Consider the following 17,443-nt stretch of genomic DNA (forward strand, 5'->3'; position numbering starts at 1 on the left):
GTGGGCAAACCATGGCCACTGGGAGCTGCGGGGGGCCGTTCCTCTAGACGGTCAATGTCAGCAAAATGTCTCACAGCCCACAATCAGATTGCCTTGATGGGCAGCATGCGGGCTGCAGGTTGCCCACCACTGGTGTAGATTAATAAATTTGATCCTTTAGAAGTATCTCTGTATGGATTGCATTTCTTCATATTAGTCAGCAGAAAAGGCTAGTACAGCTGTGGTGCTAAAGAGAGCACTGAAGGAAATGGAAAAAGTCCTGAGTTTTAAAGCAATTTAATGGTTTCTCAAAGGCACTGGCTTGACAAACATCCACAAAACTGATGCCCCAGTCACTGACCGTGTGAGAACTTCATCCCATCCCATCCGCTATTGGTTCCCACATCCTCAGGTGGAGAAGACTTGGGGAATGAGTGTATAGCTTAGTCTTCATATACATTGTCCTCAGGCCGTGCAGCCCACAACAAGGGTGTAATTTTGTAGTAGTAACAATAAGAATATCAGTTCAGGGATGCCATCAAGTCATCTCATGTAAGTACCCAACATCCTGTAGGTTGTTACTTATGGTTACTGATGATCTAGAGAGGAAACTTCCAGTTCCGTACCTCATCCAATACCCAAACAGCTTCTTTATGATCTGCACAGTTTAATCAACCAGTTTAATCAACAGTGGCTTCATTGTTGCTTAAATATTGTTGATGCTGATATTGTGCTTGCAAATGACTTTTAAGATTGAGCTGTTTGAGGAAACTATACATAACAAAATACTTATTTCATTTCAGACCTATTTGTTCATGTACGTCATCAGATATTTTAAGAATTAATATTGTTTGATCTGTATTTTCTGTAAATCAGAACAGTCCGCAGTACCCATTAGAAAGAAGGATATAAACATTTGAATACAGTATGTAAAATGGCAGACTGAAGACTAATCTTGGGAAATCACTGTTGGATGGAAATGTAATTTTAACACATTCTTTTGCTGTGGATATTTTCCCACAACAATATAGATCTTTTAGCAATAACAGTAGGTCAGAATCTACAAAGTACCATAACTCTTCTTAATTATATTATATTACATGCAACAAAAATAACTTATTTTTGTTATCTCGTTCTCCCACCTACCCTCGTTCCGTTTGGCCTTCCTGTAGTGTCTGACACATTGATGGCTAGGTCTCAGGGGCAGTGACTTTCTTCTTTGTTACTTGTCTGTACAGTGTCCACCACAAAGAGGCCCTGATCATCGTTTGGGCTTCTTAGTTGCTGCTGTAATAAAAATAATAGTAATACTGAGAGCCGTTCCATGCAGTTGTGTGACCTGATTACCTGCAGATAGTTACAAGGCTGATGAGACTTGATCATGATTTACAGAGGGTGTTGGATCCTAAACTGGACAGCGATTTGCTCCCTTAAGAATATTTAATCTTTATTTTGTGCACAGTCAAGACTTCCATTTTAACAGTTTAATTTTAATTTGTGGCGCTAAGCCCCTCATTTGAGTGGTGGCTGCTAGTCACGTTGTATAGATGTTTTTATCTTCTAAAAGGTCATCTTTGCAAGCTTCACAATTCCTACAAGATAGTATTATGCTTCATCAGAAAAGAACCTTTCTTTATTTTAGATGTTATATGGTTTTCTTTGAAAAACTAAATAGAGCATAGAAACTGATGACATTTAATGTATGGACTGAATGGCTTGTAGAGGAAGCGATCCTTGTATAGGGTTACCATGTTTCAGGCTCCCCAAAAGAGAACACTGCTGGGGAGGGGGAACTGGAAGGGAGGGTGCTGTAGAGATATAGTGTGTATTGGGGAGTATTTGGGAGTGCTGGAGGTGCTCGAGGGGTGTGTATATTGAGGGGTATTAAGGTGGTGCTGTAGGGATATATGTACTCGGAGTGGGTATTTGGGGGGTACTAGAGGGATGTGTATGTACTGGAAGGGGTATTTGGGGGGTGCACAAGAGGGGGTACCTGGGGCCTCATTCTTGAGATTGGGGGGCAGTGTTGCTCCATGTCATGGTGGCAGGGTGGCTGGCGCAGACCTGGGACTCTGCAACAGTCATCAGTCACCTGCCTCCCCATGGGGCTCTCTAATTCCCCAGGGCAGTAGAGAGCCTGGGTGGGTGGGATCTGGCAGCTGTGAGGGACCAATAAGCTGCAGACCTAGGGGAGGGACCATCCGGAAATGAACCAATCGGGGCTCTTTCTGAACTGCAGTGTCTGCTCATAAAAAAAAAAAAAATCCGGACATTGCCTCTTATTTGAAAAATCTGTCCAGACAGAGGGCAGAGGGTCAAAATAGAGGCAATGTCTCGGAAAACCCGGACATTTGGTAACCCTAACCCCGTATACAAAAGGAAGATTTAGCATTAGCTTTGTATATGTGATAGAAGTCTCAACTATACTGCTTCTTCAGTTTCTTCATTTAGATCTAACACAACATATTTTCTTTGAATGACTAGATGGCCCAGGGAATTGGAATAGGATACTGAGCCTTTCCACTCTAACTTGTTAATTTGAATAAATTCATTGGTCATCAGCTGATTGTCTCAATTTGGGCTCTAAATAATAAAAAACTGAAACACCTGATTTTTAGATTCTAGTTACCATGCACAAAAATTCTAAGCTGGGTGCTCGTATTAGAAGAGTGCAGATGTCTGCGCTCCCAGCGTTTCACCCAACGTTTCACATGGAACAAGTGGAAACCAGATAGTGAACCCACTGAAAATCAGTCTCTCGGTGCTAAAACTGCAGCAGCAAAATATGCATGAATAAAGCACAGGTCTGCAAAGCAGAATGGTTAATTATGTGTGCAGAGTGTTTGCGTTCCCAAGTACTTTGTAATTTTGTGTGTGCAATATGCATCTGCTTATTTTCAGAAAGGCCTTAGGTGCTTATTTTTTTGTGTGTATCCCCTCGTTTGCTGAGATATTTATGAACACTACAGAGATCTTTCACTTTATGCCAAGTGAGTTAATGTATAAAATTGCTAGTAACAAGTTTCTAAAGACTGTGTGTGTGTGTGTGTGTGTGTGTGTGTGTATATATATCTAGATCTCTCTCTCTCTCTCTCTCTCAAAATAAAAAAGTTGATATTCTGGATATAACTTGATTTAGGGTTTGACAGAATTTCACAGATATTTACTAGGACATTTAATCTGATAAACAATATAGTAAATACCAAGAGCCCAATTCTGCTTCCAGAGACAGGGGTCAGTTCCTGCCAAAGTCAATGGGAGTGACCCATCTATATGAGCACAGTTATGCTTCAGGGTATTATCAACGATAAATAGTAGAGGTGTTAATATGATCTCTGGAAAAAAAGATGATCTGCAATAATGCTGTTTAAAGTATGAATTGAAGTATCTGCTATTTAAATGTAGGCTAGTGGTGGTGGTTTAAATTGGTAAATTTTAAGCTATTTTGTTAGAAGCATGCTTCAGGGGTTCTCACAACAAATTTTTGGGTGGCCTCAGAGTGCGGCCACCAACTCTTACTGGTGGCTGCTCTGAATTTTTTCCTAGTTTGGTATATGCCCCTGGTTGGTTGATTGCCATATATTTTGGAAGGATACGGAGAATGGCTAAAAATTTGTTGTCCTGCCAGTGAAAGTCTTTCACTATTCAGAATGGGAAACGTGCTTTTATTATTGTTCCCATTTAATATTTAACTCCATCGGGTGATGAAAAATTCATAGCTGGCCTGCTGCCAATTAACACTGTCACGTCCTTGTTGGGTTGAATGTCAACAGGCTGCCTGAGCATGCACAGTGGAATCAGCCATTGTCTAAAGTTGGCAGTTTCGTACCTATGGGATTTGGAGGTCCAGTTCCCATTAATTTTAATGGGAATCTGGTGTCCAAATACCTAGGGAGCTTTCAAAATCTCATCTCTGGGATTATTTTTATATTGCAACTCTGCTTTAATTTAGTAACATTCAACTGTCCTTTTTATCTTTCATCTTGCTTTGAAGCTTGGAGATTTATGAATGAACCTGTGTACTTCAGAAGGAAATGATGCTTTGAAATCAAAATTTCAACAGAATTAATGGTGTATAATTGCATGTAGGGTATTTAAACAAGATAAATACCCATTGACATTTAGGGTGCTTGGATAAGATGTATTTGAGGGCATGACAAAGTCGCATCTCATTAAAAAAGATAAAATAAAACACAGTACTTGAAATGTTTTTGCAAAAACATTAAATAGAAAAACAAAGTGTTTTAATAGTCATTTTATGTAACTACTGTGTCAAAGCGTACATCGACATTACAGAGCTCTCAGCTAGAGATTGTTAAATAAGGACACCGTAAGGTACAGTACGTGCCTAATGTCAATTTCTGAACACTTCGCCATGTTTTTAAAAAGGGCAGAGGAGGAGAGAGACTCAAAATCTGATTCCTAATTTTCATTGGTGTAAGTAAGAGACTGTGGCTTTGTATTTTTCTCTAGGTACTTTCTGGCACTTGCTGACAATTGGAGCTTGCTGCTCATTCCTGTTATAACCTGCTAATAGCTATGGCCCCAGTCCTGTAACACTTATTCACATGCTTAACTATAGGCATGTGAATCACTCCATTGACTTCAATGGGACAACTCGCATACCGAAATTAAAAGTGCATACATGCTTGCAGGATCAGGAAGTAAGATGTATGTGTGCATCTCCTGGTATGTTGGGTGATCTCCTTGATTTGTTGGCATTCTAGCGATTCCCCCTGTGTATGGTGCAGATCTAGGGCTGGGGAGAGATTGAAGTAGATTTATTTATAGGAAAGAGTGACAAGGGAGTGGCTAGAAAGGAACAGATCATAACATTTGATGTGTACATTAATCCTGTAATGTGGGATGATGTTTCTTGGCAGAGCAGTTTAGATTATTTCCCTTAAAACCGAATGTCTGAAATTATTAATTATTCGTATTCCCATCATGCCTCTAAGCCCTAGTCATTGACCAGGACCTCATTGTGGTAGGCACTGCACAACACAACTAGAATATCGTCCCTCTGCAGAGTTTACAATGCTAAGTATTACACTCGTTAGGGCAGGCACCATGTAATTTTTATTTGCGTTGTGAAGCACCTAGCAAGCTTTTAGATAGTGTAGAATAATTAATAACACAACTACATGTGAACGACTCTTAACCTAGTGAAAAATTCAAATGAAGCATTTGACACAGAGGAAAAGATAACATTTGGTATAATCCTAATTTTAAAATAAGCATAAAAATAGTTAATTAGGAAAAGTCTTATGTTGGCTGTTCAGATAATATATTCCTAATTTATCCCTGTGGCACTTGTTTCAGATTAAACAGTAGCCACATTTGACTTTCATATTACTGGAATAAAATTTAATTCTATCCCTACAACTCCTTCATTTGCTTGTGTTACTAATTTTCTCAGATTAAATGACTAAAGTGGCTTCTTGTTTATATGCTTCTATTAGCAAATATGATATAAACAGATATGCATTTGGGATCATCAAAAGAACTAATCATTTTTCTGTGCAAGAAAGTAGGAAGATAACATTGTTTAGTCTGGTGGTCTGGAAATTGGAATCTGACAAGATTAGCATGATTTTTATTTGTCTGTAACTCCTATTAGTATAAACTATTAGTTGAAGTTATAACATACACAGTAGAATCTCAGAGTTATGAACACTAGAGTCAGCTGGCCAGTCAACCACACACCTCGTTTGGAACCAGAAGTACACAATCAGGCAGCAGCAGAGACACCCCAACACCACCCCTCAAAGAAGGCAAATACAGAAGAGTACTGTGTTAAACATAAACAACTAAAAAATAAAGGGAAAGCAGCATTTTTTTCTACATAATAAAGTTTCAAAGCTGTGTATTAAGTCAATGCTCAGTTGTAAACTTTTGAAAGAACCATAATGTTTTGTTCAGAGTTATGAACAACCTCTGTTCCTGAAGTGTTTGTAACTCTGAGGTTACAGTAGAACCTCTGTACTGTAATTCTACTGTCATGGCAAGGGCCTGAGTTATGTTCAATATGGAAGGTGATAGGCAGTGGGAGCATATTGCTAATATTTAAAAAAATAAGTTAAAATATTGTTAGGTCAAGTGCGTTGTTCATGCGTCTGGCATAAAAATTGTATCCAGGAAGGCTTCAAAGGTGCTCGAGGGGAATATCTGTTCTATACTAAACCATGCTGATCATCGTGTGATACTGCACATAAACCAGAGTTTGACTGCGGAACCCAAATTTGACTTTGTCGGGTCCAAATATATGATGCATCGTTTTGAGGGTATGTTCCTTAAGAGTGGCACCTGTACCACTTACCATCGTCTGTGCGCTTACATTCACACACTACCTCATGGGGAAAGGAGGAGAGAATAGAGTTATTTTAAATAGACTTTGATACTCCATGCTACTTTATTTTGTATAGCACTTGCATGCCAAGGTACAGACACCTTGGAATTACCTAAGATGGAACACTCAATCTTTATTACATTTGTCCTCACATTTTATGAGCTTGGATATTTGAAAGGAGCAAAAATAGTCAGTGCATACTTATAGGCTTTCTTTGTTCTTTCAGTTGTCTTTGTGTAAATATTTGATGGTATGATGAAGCTCATCATGTTGTTGGGCAATTTTCCAAAGAAGTAGAGTTTCTTCAAATGACTAACTAAAAACATCTGTGAAAATTTAATGTTACTTCTGAGGGTAGTGTGACGGTTTGGATCACAGAAACCCCCTTGGGGCTGCCAACTGATGTGCCAAGACTACTTCTGCCTCTGCTTTCCCTGCCAGCTTGGGACTCCAGCACCCTCAGAGGTGTTACAGTAAGCTTCCTTTTACAGACTAGTCTCCCTCTAGTCTGGGTCCAGCAATCACTCACACCCCCTGTAGTTACTGTCATTTGTTCCAGTTTCTTTCAGGTATCCTTGGGGGTGGAGAAGCTATCTCTTGAGCCAGCTGAAGACAAAATGGAGGGGTCTCCCAGGGGTTTAAATAGACTTTATCTTGTGGGTGGAGACACCTTCCCCCCTCCCCCTGCTCTCCTATGCAAAGTCCAGCTCCAAGATGGAGTTTTGGAGTCACATGAGAAGGTCACATGTATATGCATGACTCCCTTTTTACAGGCAGCAGCCATTGTGTACATGCTACCCTGAATGTCCTCAGGTAGACTTCTTATGTGGATTGGAGCCTTCCAAGATTCATTGTCTTTTTTAAGTGTTTCTTCATTGGGCATTTAATTTGCTCATTCCTTTCTCAAGAAGCTGACCAAATGCTACACAGACAATACTCATAACTTTGAATACAACAATGGCACATGCATACAAATAGGATGAATAGATTCAGTAGATCATAACCTTTACAGAGATATGTTACATGGCAACTGGAATATGTTTTATGCTACATATGTCATAATATATATATATATATATATATATATATATATATATATCTCACATTCATAAGCATATTTCTATAAAGCCTTATGGGGTGCACCATCACAGGTAGGACATATTTTTGACTGTCAGGAAACATTGCAAGGATACTGTATGTATGTATTTAAGCATTCTCTGAAAGGTGGTGTGAATTGGGAAGGAGGAAGGCAGAGAGGGATTTGAAATTGATGTTTCACTGTATTTAAATGTTAACATTGGGTGAAAGTATATTTTTAAAGAATTGGATTGTTTGTGCCTAGAGGATTTAATAGACATATTTTTCATTAATTTGTACTGCCTCCGAAAATATGCTAGGGATCTCTTGGCATAGATAATCAAGATCCCTGCCTCAAAGAGTTTACAACAGTGGTGCCAAAATTCCTCGCCGGGTGTGGTATTTATCTAATCTACATGACAAATTTATATTCCATAGAATGCAAGCATTGTTTGTTTATTTTTGTTTTGTTTTACTTTCTAGCCCTTATACTTGCAAAGTGTTTGCATTCAGAAAGTTAAGAGTGTAATTCAAAGGAATAGCTACATTTTCAAATAATGTGCTGGTGCAGTTAATTTTTGTTAGACAGTCTCTCAGGAAGGGTGAGAATGGCTACTACTATTGACCATGCTCCTTCCTTTAAAAATCTTATGTTCCCTTAGCTTTCATGATTTTGTCTTTTACTAGTTCTCCTGACTAGCTGTATCTTAAATTTTTTGCTCAGTGCATGGTCTTCATCTCATCTCCAACTGTCAGCAGGGATCCCACCTGGCTCCATCTTTTGTCCCTCTACATCCTATCATCAGGTGATCTGTTATCTTTACTCTTATTATTTATAGGCCTATTTCTCCACTCTAGATGTGACTCCTTCTGTCACAATCTGCGACTCTGCTTGTGTTTCTGACATCTCATGGGTGGCCTGGCATGAACTTAAATTAAGCCTGGCCAAAACGGAACTCTTGATCTCTCTCCTACCCTTCAATCACCACCATCCTCCCAGTCACTCAGGCGCATAATCTGGGCCATGGTCCATGCTAGGAAATTAGGTCAGTATAACTGTATCACTCAGGGGTGTGAAAAATCCATGCCCCTGAGGCTAGGTCTACACTACCCGCCTGAATCGGCGGGTAGAAATCGACCTCTCGGGGATCCCCGAATCGGCGCTCTTACTCCACCAGCGGAGGTGGTAGTAAGCGCCGCCAACAGAAAGCCGCAGAAGTCGATTTTGCCGCCGTCCTCACAACGGGGTAAGTCGGCTGCGATACGTCAAATTCAGCTACGCTATTCACGTAGCTGAATTTGCGTATCTTAAATCGACTCCCCCTGTAGTGTAGACGTACCCTAAGTGACACAGTTAAACGGACTTACCCCCGTTGTAGACAGTACTATGTTCAGTCACAAATTTAATTAACGCATTATTTTTATAACTAGCATCGTCAGCATAGAAGCATGTCCTCTGGAATGGTGGCCGAAGCATGAAGGGGCATACAAATTTTTAGCATATTTGCATGTAAATATTTTGCAATGCCAGCTACAAAAGTGCCATGCAAATGTCTGTTCCCACTTTCTGGTGACATTGTAAATAAGAAGAGGGCAGTATTATCTCCTGTAAATGTAAACAAACTTGTTTGTGTGACATTCTGTACCTTGGGGGAGTGTCCTGGAACCCCCATATTCCTCACTTTTATGTTTGTGATCTTACATATAAAGCATGCCTTGTAAGGTATCAGGGGAAAGGTTATGATGTGCTGAAAGTCATTTCTCTATCCATATATGTATATCATTAATATATATGAAGTTATGATAATTGTGTTGTATGCCTGTCGCTAAAACATGCTGTAAGTAGTAGCTCCTCAGAGGCAACAGCAAGGAAAGTAACCAACACCTGGGCAGGTTTTCAAACAGCCCATCAATAGCCATTGTCCAGCAAGGAAGCTACAATTTAATAACTCACCTGCATGAGGCCACACCAGGGGAATTGCTCAACCTTGCCTAGAGACTCACTAATGCCCATCAGACATGCCTGGACTTGTTTGTTCCCCAATCACATGGGACTGAGGGTATAAAACAGAACAGAGCAGGCCCATACTTCACCTTTTCTCCTGCTCCCACCTACACTGCAAGCAACTAAGACACTGAGAAGAAAACAAGACTCCAATAGAGGAGATTGGCCCAGGTTTAATGAACAAACCTTTATATTAAGAACTGCAATATTCTTTGGGGTAAGAAAAACTGGTTAATCTAGATGTCGCTCCGTCTAATGGGGTTGAGAGTTTAGACTGCATGCTTATATTTCATTTCTTTTGGTAACTGACTTTTTGCTTATCACTTAAAATTTATCTTTTATAGTCAATACATTTGTTTAATCGTTTATCTTTACCAGTGAGTTTGTATGAACTGTGGGGCAAATCTGCTCAGGTTTTGCAAAGACTGTGTATGTCAACTTTCAATTGATGAAGTGGTGAACCAATTAATAAATCTGCACTGCCCATCTTGAGCAGTGCAAGACTGTATATTCCTGAGGTACAGTGCTGGGGGCAGGGATTTGACTCTGGTCCCTTTCTCTGTGTGATTCATGAGTGGCTCTGGGAGCATTTATGCAATCTAACTGGGTGTGTGGGGCTCCACATGCTGTTGTGCTGAGTGATCACAGTGCCTGGAGGGGTTGCTGCTGGTCATTAACAAGGCATTGTGAGAGACAGCCCAGGCTGGAGAAAGTTAAGGGGGCACAGTGGTCCCACAGTCCCAGACTTCACCCCGGGGGGATCCTGTCAGTTTGTCTTAGTGATTGGCTGAACAAGAAGTAGAACTGAGTGGATTTGTAGGCTCTGAAGTTTTACATTGTTTTGTTTTTGAGTGCAGTTATGTAACAAAAAAAATCTACATTTGTAAACTGCACTTTCATGACAGATTGCACTACAGTATTTGTATGAGGTGAATTTAAAATATTTTGTTCATCATTCTTACAGTGCAAATATTTGTAATAAAAATATACACTTTGATTTCAATTACAACATAGAATACAATATATATATGAAAATGTAGAAAAACATTCAAAATATTTAATAAATTTCAATTGGTATTCTATTGTTTAACAGTGCGATTAAAACTGTGATTAATCACGATTCATTTTTTGAGTTAATCATGTGAGTTAACTGTAACTAATCGACAGCCTTACTTTATATATGTGAAAAGCTCCCAGGAAAAAAATGTGTACAACCAGTACCTTATCCTCTTTCAGATCCCTCATCTAGAGTCCTTCTGCCTGATGCCTACAGAATCATCCTGCTGGTTGACCGTGAATAGGCAGCTGTGACTGTTCCTCTTGATTCCTTTTCCTTACACATTTACTCTTGTAGCTCCCCAATCCTTGCTATTCCTCTTCACTCTTTCTAACCCCAGTAAAAAGAAAATAACAAAACTGTGGCAACTATCTGTGTTTTCTTGTATCACAATTTCTAAGGTAATTGCACCTCTGACTCCTTCATGGTTTCTTGGAGGGCACCCTGCGTAGGTCTCAAGTCTCTAGCGGTCACCTTTCTCGTGGTGCAGTCCCATCACTCTCTACCTCTAGACCAGGTATTTAGGCTGCAATTCACTGTGATCACCTTAGCAGGTCTGATTTTAGGTCAGCACCTGCAATTCTGCTCTCTCGAGGGCTATGACAGGGTTAGCTAGTGATGAGCCAGTCTTCATGAAGCAAAGTATTTATTCAGAACAAAAGTATTACAAAGAAAACCTATTTTAAATAAAATAAAGAGCTTACATGGAGGTTTTAGCTTACCAGTCAGTTGCCCATCTTCCACATGAAAAACCTGAAAGGAGCAAAGTACTGCAGGCCCTGTCTCTCTTGGCAGGGCCGGCTCCAGGCACCAGGCAACCAAGCACATGCTTGGGGCGGCACCTGGTAAGGGGCGGCCAATCTTGGGGTGCTGGGGGGGGCGGCACGGCATTCCGCAGGGGGGGTGCTCCGGCGGCGCGGGGCGTGGCACTCGGGGGGGTGGGGGGCGGGGCGCGGCGCTCTGGGGGGGGGGCAGGGTTCCAGCGGAGAGACGCTCAGAGGTGGGTTGGGCTCCAGCGGCTTGGGGCAGCAAAAAAGTTAGAGCCAGTCCTGTCTCTTGGTCACAGTGACAAGTAGTTCTTGAATACAGTGAGAGTGATCTCTCTCCCTGCTTCAGGGTAATCTCTTTATACAGTTCGCGATTCTTTGTTAACTCTCTTTAACCAGTTTATCAAATTAGTATATGTAATTTCCCCTGTGGAGGTGAGGCTTCTTCAGACTTATCTGCTTACAGATTTCTGTTAATTACCCTGCAGTGACTTTAATTCCCACTGGAAACTCTACTATGGAGCTAAAATATAAACTCCATACAGATACATCTAACCCAGGGGATCTCAGACTTTTGTACCGGTGACCCCTTTCACACAGCAAGCTTCTGAGTGCAGTCCCCCCCCCCCCTTATACATTAAGAACACTTTTTAGTATAAATGCATTATAAATGCTGGAGGGAAAGTGGGGTTTGGGGTGGAGGCTGACAGCTCGCGACCCCCCATGTAATAACCGCACGACCCCCTGAGGGGTCCCGACCTCCAGTTTGAGAACCCCTGATATAACATTAATAAAATTGATATAGGATATTCTATGTATCTGTAATATGTCACAGCTTGTGTGTTGTATCCCTTTCCCAAACCCTTTGTCTCTGCTGGTGTCTTTTAGACTCTAAACCTTTTAGGTGGGGACAGTATACCCCTGTAGCTTTTGGGTGCTACCAAAATATAAATGTTTAATAATCAATGTCGTCATATTGGCATTGGTTACTTATGTAACTGGAAAAATAAGGTACAGTTGCCCTGAACTGTGACACAAATGTTTCTGGTGGGCCTGATCTTGCTTTTGAAGACAAGCTTTTAACCAGTGCATTTTCATAGTGCTCTTGCTGTGAACTGCTGCTTTTAAAGACCTGTGTTAAGCATTAGCAGGTTGAGAATTATAGGTGTGAGGTTTGCCAATCATTTGAGGAGTTTCAGTTATGAACAGTGGTTCATTTTTAAACAATTTAAATAGCTGCTTGACTTAACACTTGCATGGTATTTATCAAGACAGATTCAGCAGAGCATAGTATACAGGGAACTATTAGCTTCAACTGCACTGTAGCATAGAAAGAAGTCCTGGCACAGATTGCCCTTGCTGATTTTTATGGTAGCCGCACCTTTGCGCATGCCCTGTAGGCTGGCTGATGCTTTTTTTTACATTTGCACTATCCCTATTTGGGGGCGGGGAAGAATTGTAGCACAGGGCATCTGTGGCCAAAGACTATATTCATTTTCTTTCTTTCCTTCTTTTCTTTTTGATAAAATTGCAGCTTCTTGCGACATGATTTTTTGGGGATCCTCTAGCCAGCGGATTAAGTTGAGGATGGTGCTCAGGTGTGAAGAAAAGCAGGAATCAGGACTAGATCTGATGGTGTTGAAATCTCATAAAACTGTGTCCAAATGGCAGAAATCTTGCAAGATTGGGAAAACATGGAAATCTTATGAGATCAGCTAGCTCTGATGTGATTTTGCTCATCTTGGTTAATGTCAGTACTGAATCTCTCTGCTTTGGATGCTTTTATTTGCACACCTAAAATTTTCCATTGTTTTCTAAAGGCTTGTCTACACAGGAACACTCAGGAAAATTAATCTGAATTAACTATCTACTTTGAAACTTAAACCACATTGAACCCCCATGTGGACACTCTGATTCAGAATTAAAGTGGTCTTAATTAAATCTAGTTTTTCGCTTTGTGAATTAAGATAAAATGAATTAAGGGTACGAATCCACTTTGAAAGTTAATTTTGATTAATTTTCTTTCGTGTCCCAGTGTAGACATACTCTGAGTTTTGCATTTAGATATCTGTGTAACTTGTTTGTCATAACCAGTTCCTTTCCTTGGCCTAATGCATTTTTTTCTGTCTTGAGTCATGTACCAGCTGAGCATTCTACTGTGTAATGAGAAATTTGGTGATTACTACTTCTACTTTTTTATATGAGCAAATTATTTTCCTCTGCTTTTCCACTTAAGTAATATGAAAATGAGATTTCTGCAGGATGGGAATTCCTACAGAATAAGATCAGAGTTATTTTAGATATATAATTTCCATTTGATTGTAAATTTTGTGACTAGGTGAAAATCACAACCTAGAAGAGTCCCTTATTAGCCACCAAACAAGGACAGCACAGGCAGCAGCAGTGTCAACTTCCCTACACTCTTCCTGCTCATGTGTCTAAAGTCAGATCCTCTCTAGGGGTGAGGAGCTGGTTCACTGTCTATGCAGTTAAGTCAAAGTGTGTATGGATAAACTGCCACAATTGGTGCAAACTGCATTAGTTTCTGTGGCCTGCGTATCAGTCCACTAGGAACTGGACTAAGATAAGTCATTTCATCTGGGATATTAAATGTTCTAATAGTAACAACTTTGGTCACCATTGATCTGGACTGGATTTCACTTGCAACCTAGACTAGAGAGGCTTTTTATTACCCATTCCCTGAGACAATCAGTTGTTAAATTTGATTCAACTCTAGTTTGATGCTGAAATTCCATATTTTACAATTGATTAGTTTTTTTCAGTCTTTAAAATTTTTGTTTTAGGAGGTCTCTACTGATACCACTGGCACCCTCACAGCTGCTGAAGAGAGAAAGGAGAAAGTGCCAAGCCCACACCTCAGTCATCTTGTAGTTTTAACATCTGGCAATACTCTGTATGGTTTGGCAGAGAGAGTGGTAGCCACAGAATCCTTGTAAGTTATTTACTGTAAACCACCTTTTTAAAATCCATGAGGTGTTTAAATAATTATGGTCACTGCCTATCTTTTTGAGAGGTCCATCTTAAAGTCATAAAACACAATAAATAGATTGCTGTTTTCAAATTAGAAGTAAATCATCAATTGATGGATGTTAACACCTGATGGAATCTAATAGGATCTAAATCTTTCCATTGACTTCAGCTGGCCTTGGATTAGGCCTTTTATGTATGATCTACTATGAACCACATGGGAATGGAAAGGAGCAAAAGTATAAAATACTGAGTTCCTGACAGACTATCGACATAAAAATAGAAACAAAGTTTTAAAGCTAAAAGCTTTCAAAGGCGCTTTTATGCCTGGACTGCTTCCAAGACTATTTGCTGCAAAGAAATAAAAAGTAGATGCCCGTTAAATATTGTACTCGGATCACAATGAATTTTATATGCTTTCTTAGGGTGTTTTTGGCTGAGCAGTTTGAGTTCCTTCAGTCGCATCTTGATGCTGTGATGCCTGCAGCCAAGAAACCCTTTCTCCAGCAATTCTACTCTCAGGTCAGGATTCTGCCATTCACTGTTCATTTTTAAACCGAAGTTTCATAATTTGTGCTATATTATGAGGGTGTTTACATGGTATTGTCATACATTACTTTATGTTAACAAGAAGTTCTATTACACCAAATTCTATTTAACTTCTTTTTCAGACGGTGTCAACCGCCAGTGAACTACGCAAACCAATTTATTGGATTGTAGCTGCTAAAGCTATTGATTATGAACAGATGCTGCTCCTCATGGCTAATGTGAAGTGGGATGTGAAAGAGATCATGTCACAACACAATGTCTATGTTGATGCTCTTTTAAAGGTGAATATTTTCTGGGAAACACCTAGTGTATTAGATATAATCCTACAAAAAGATACAATTATTACTGTAATTCCTAAGGTAAAGCTGTAGTAGAGACAAGATTAGAGGATACAATGTGGTGATTTATTCTTGTTCATTAGGATGGGGTGTACTTTCCGAATTCCCTTTTTGTCTTGCTACTGGCAAAAATATGGTAAACTTCAGGGTACATTTAATACTCCATTGTTGTCCATAGATTCAATTTGTAAAGTTTATTAAAACTTATTACCCATTAGCACTCTTTGGGTGGAAGAGATTATAGCTGAATAACTCTGCAGTTTTCATTCAAGCTAAAACTCTGAATGGCAGGTAGAAGGCTAGTAGAAAGTAGTTGCATTGTTAAACACATCAGACATGGCCAGTGGATTCTTTTGAGGGGTTGTATCATCTGACATTTACCATAGATCCTGTAGGGTAAAGCAGTCCTGCAAGTTATCCTAAAAACATTATAAGCCCTTCTTGGGCCCTAGAGACAGGGCAAGAAAATGTACGCATCAGATACTAACATAAGATACTAATATAAAGACACAGGCTGGATTTTTAAAAGGAACCTAAGACAGTTAGGCATCCAGCTCCCACTGAAAGCTGATGAGAAATGGGCATCTTAATTGCCTAAGGCTCTTCATTACATATAAGCTAGTCCTCCCACATACAGCACAGCATAATTTATACTTTGCTTTAAATATATATTCACACCAACAATTTTTTTAATTGTATGCAGGTCTTTAGAAAATAACTACAACGTTAATGGCAGAAACATTTCTCAGCTCGTTAGAGGTTGGAAGGCTTCCTTTTTATGCAGTGAATTGTGAAATCTAGTATATATTTTATAAAAATGTAGAGTCTACACATTGGAACAGACACCTCTACACTTTTGTCCATTATATCCAGTCTCCACTTTTAAGGAAAAATATTGGAAAGAAGTGAGAATCTGCAAGCGAGAATGTATTATAGCAATGGAAGATGGTTGTAAATCTTTGCAGTTTGCCTTTGTTATGCTGTTTATTTTTTTACTGGGCCCTTTGAAGCAATTTTTCTACTTACGGTTCAGTAATGGAGTGGCTTCCATGAAACACAGAACAGTGGATATATTTGAGCCTCAGGACAAGAACAAAAGCAATTTTATTCCATTGTGGTCTCTAGATTATGTAACTAAAAAGTTTACATACAGTAGTTTCTGGGTGACTATTTAGTTGGGAAGAGAGAACTTTTTGCTACCTATACTGGTTGTCATCTGGAGAGCACTGACATTGAGTGTCTGACATAAACAGTGTGTTGCATATAATAGCCAATAGATTTTGCAGAAGTCTCCACTGTGAACATGTACTTCTAAGGGAAGTAGATACATTAGTTGGTTTCTTCCCTCATGTTTCACCAATATGGCGGAATAGGCATCTCCACCTTCATGATAGTAGATAAAGTTTGCCATTTAAGGCAAGGAAGTTTTGGTGCCTCTGTTTTTCTTGAGGAAATGCATTTAGCACTGTTGTCCTAGCCAAATACCAGTTTTGGGTATTTCAATCTCTCTACTGAAATTCCCTCTCTGTAGTTGTTTTTTGTTCTTAATTTGTTTGTATTTGTAAAAAAGTGCTAATTAACAGCCCTGAAACAAAGTCCTTTATTTAACTACAGAATAGGTATAGTATGAGCAGCTACAATGCAAGCTTTTCCCTGCCCTACCACATCAGATTGCTTCAAGGCTGATCTAGAAAGACTAACTCTGGGATGGGGGGATAGTTCATAGACAATGCTCATTTAACGTTTACAAAGGTGTCACTTGATACAAATGTTAGCAGACTTTTTTTTTTTTTTTCAATGATGGAGACACTACCATGAGACCTACACGCTCATTTCACAAAAGCCGCCAAATAGCCATAGTTGCACATTAGTAACTACTATCAGTCATAGCTGAAATTGGCTGGACTGAATGAATTACCTGGAGCAGTAATTCATTGTATTTTCAGTTGGGTTCTATACTTACCAACTTAACCTGTTACATAGTGTTGCCGTGTGCTGTTATAGTTAGCATAGGGTTACCATTCGTCCGGATTTACCCAGACATGTCCTCCTTTTTGTGTTAAAAATAGCGTCCGGGGGGGAACTTGTAAATCACTAAAAATGTCCGGGATTTCCCCCCCATGCAGAGCGAGGTGTGGCTGGGAGGGCTGCAGGAAAGGGCTGGCAGCCAGAGCCCTTCCCCTGCAGCTTGCTGGGCTGGACTCCGGAGCAGCTGTAGAGCTCCTCCTCCCCCCTCCCTCCCTGCATTCTGAGCCGGCTTAGGTAGGGGGTGGGGTTCTGGAGGGCAGTTAGGAGCAGGGGTCCCAGGAGGGGGGTGTCAGGGGACAAGGAGTG

The 17,443-nt window shown here is 40.0% G+C and overlaps 1 protein-coding gene across 6 annotated transcripts in view; it reads left to right on the forward strand.

Moving 5' to 3' along the window:
* VPS50 (VPS50 subunit of EARP/GARPII complex) overlaps positions 1 to 17,443 on the forward strand; it is a 170,139-nt gene that overhangs the window by 140,498 nt on the left and 12,198 nt on the right. For 4 of the 6 annotated variants that reach the window (XM_034760445.1, XM_034760446.1, XM_034760447.1 and 1 more), the window contains 3 exons: positions 14,039 to 14,187; positions 14,648 to 14,744; positions 14,894 to 15,052. In XM_034760445.1, coding sequence (XP_034616336.1) covers positions 14,039 to 14,187; positions 14,648 to 14,744; positions 14,894 to 15,052 — 405 coding nt within the window. Of the gene's footprint in view, positions 1 to 12,768; positions 12,897 to 14,038; positions 14,188 to 14,647; positions 14,745 to 14,893; positions 15,053 to 17,443 lie in introns of those variants that run through there. The other 2 variants (XM_034760449.1, XM_034760450.1) reach the window with 2 other exon arrangements.

The sequence above is a fragment of the Trachemys scripta genome, chromosome 2 (genome assembly GCF_013100865.1).
Source record: "Trachemys scripta elegans isolate TJP31775 chromosome 2, CAS_Tse_1.0, whole genome shotgun sequence".
In the NCBI taxonomy this organism is placed as follows: domain Eukaryota; kingdom Metazoa; phylum Chordata; order Testudines; family Emydidae; genus Trachemys; species Trachemys scripta.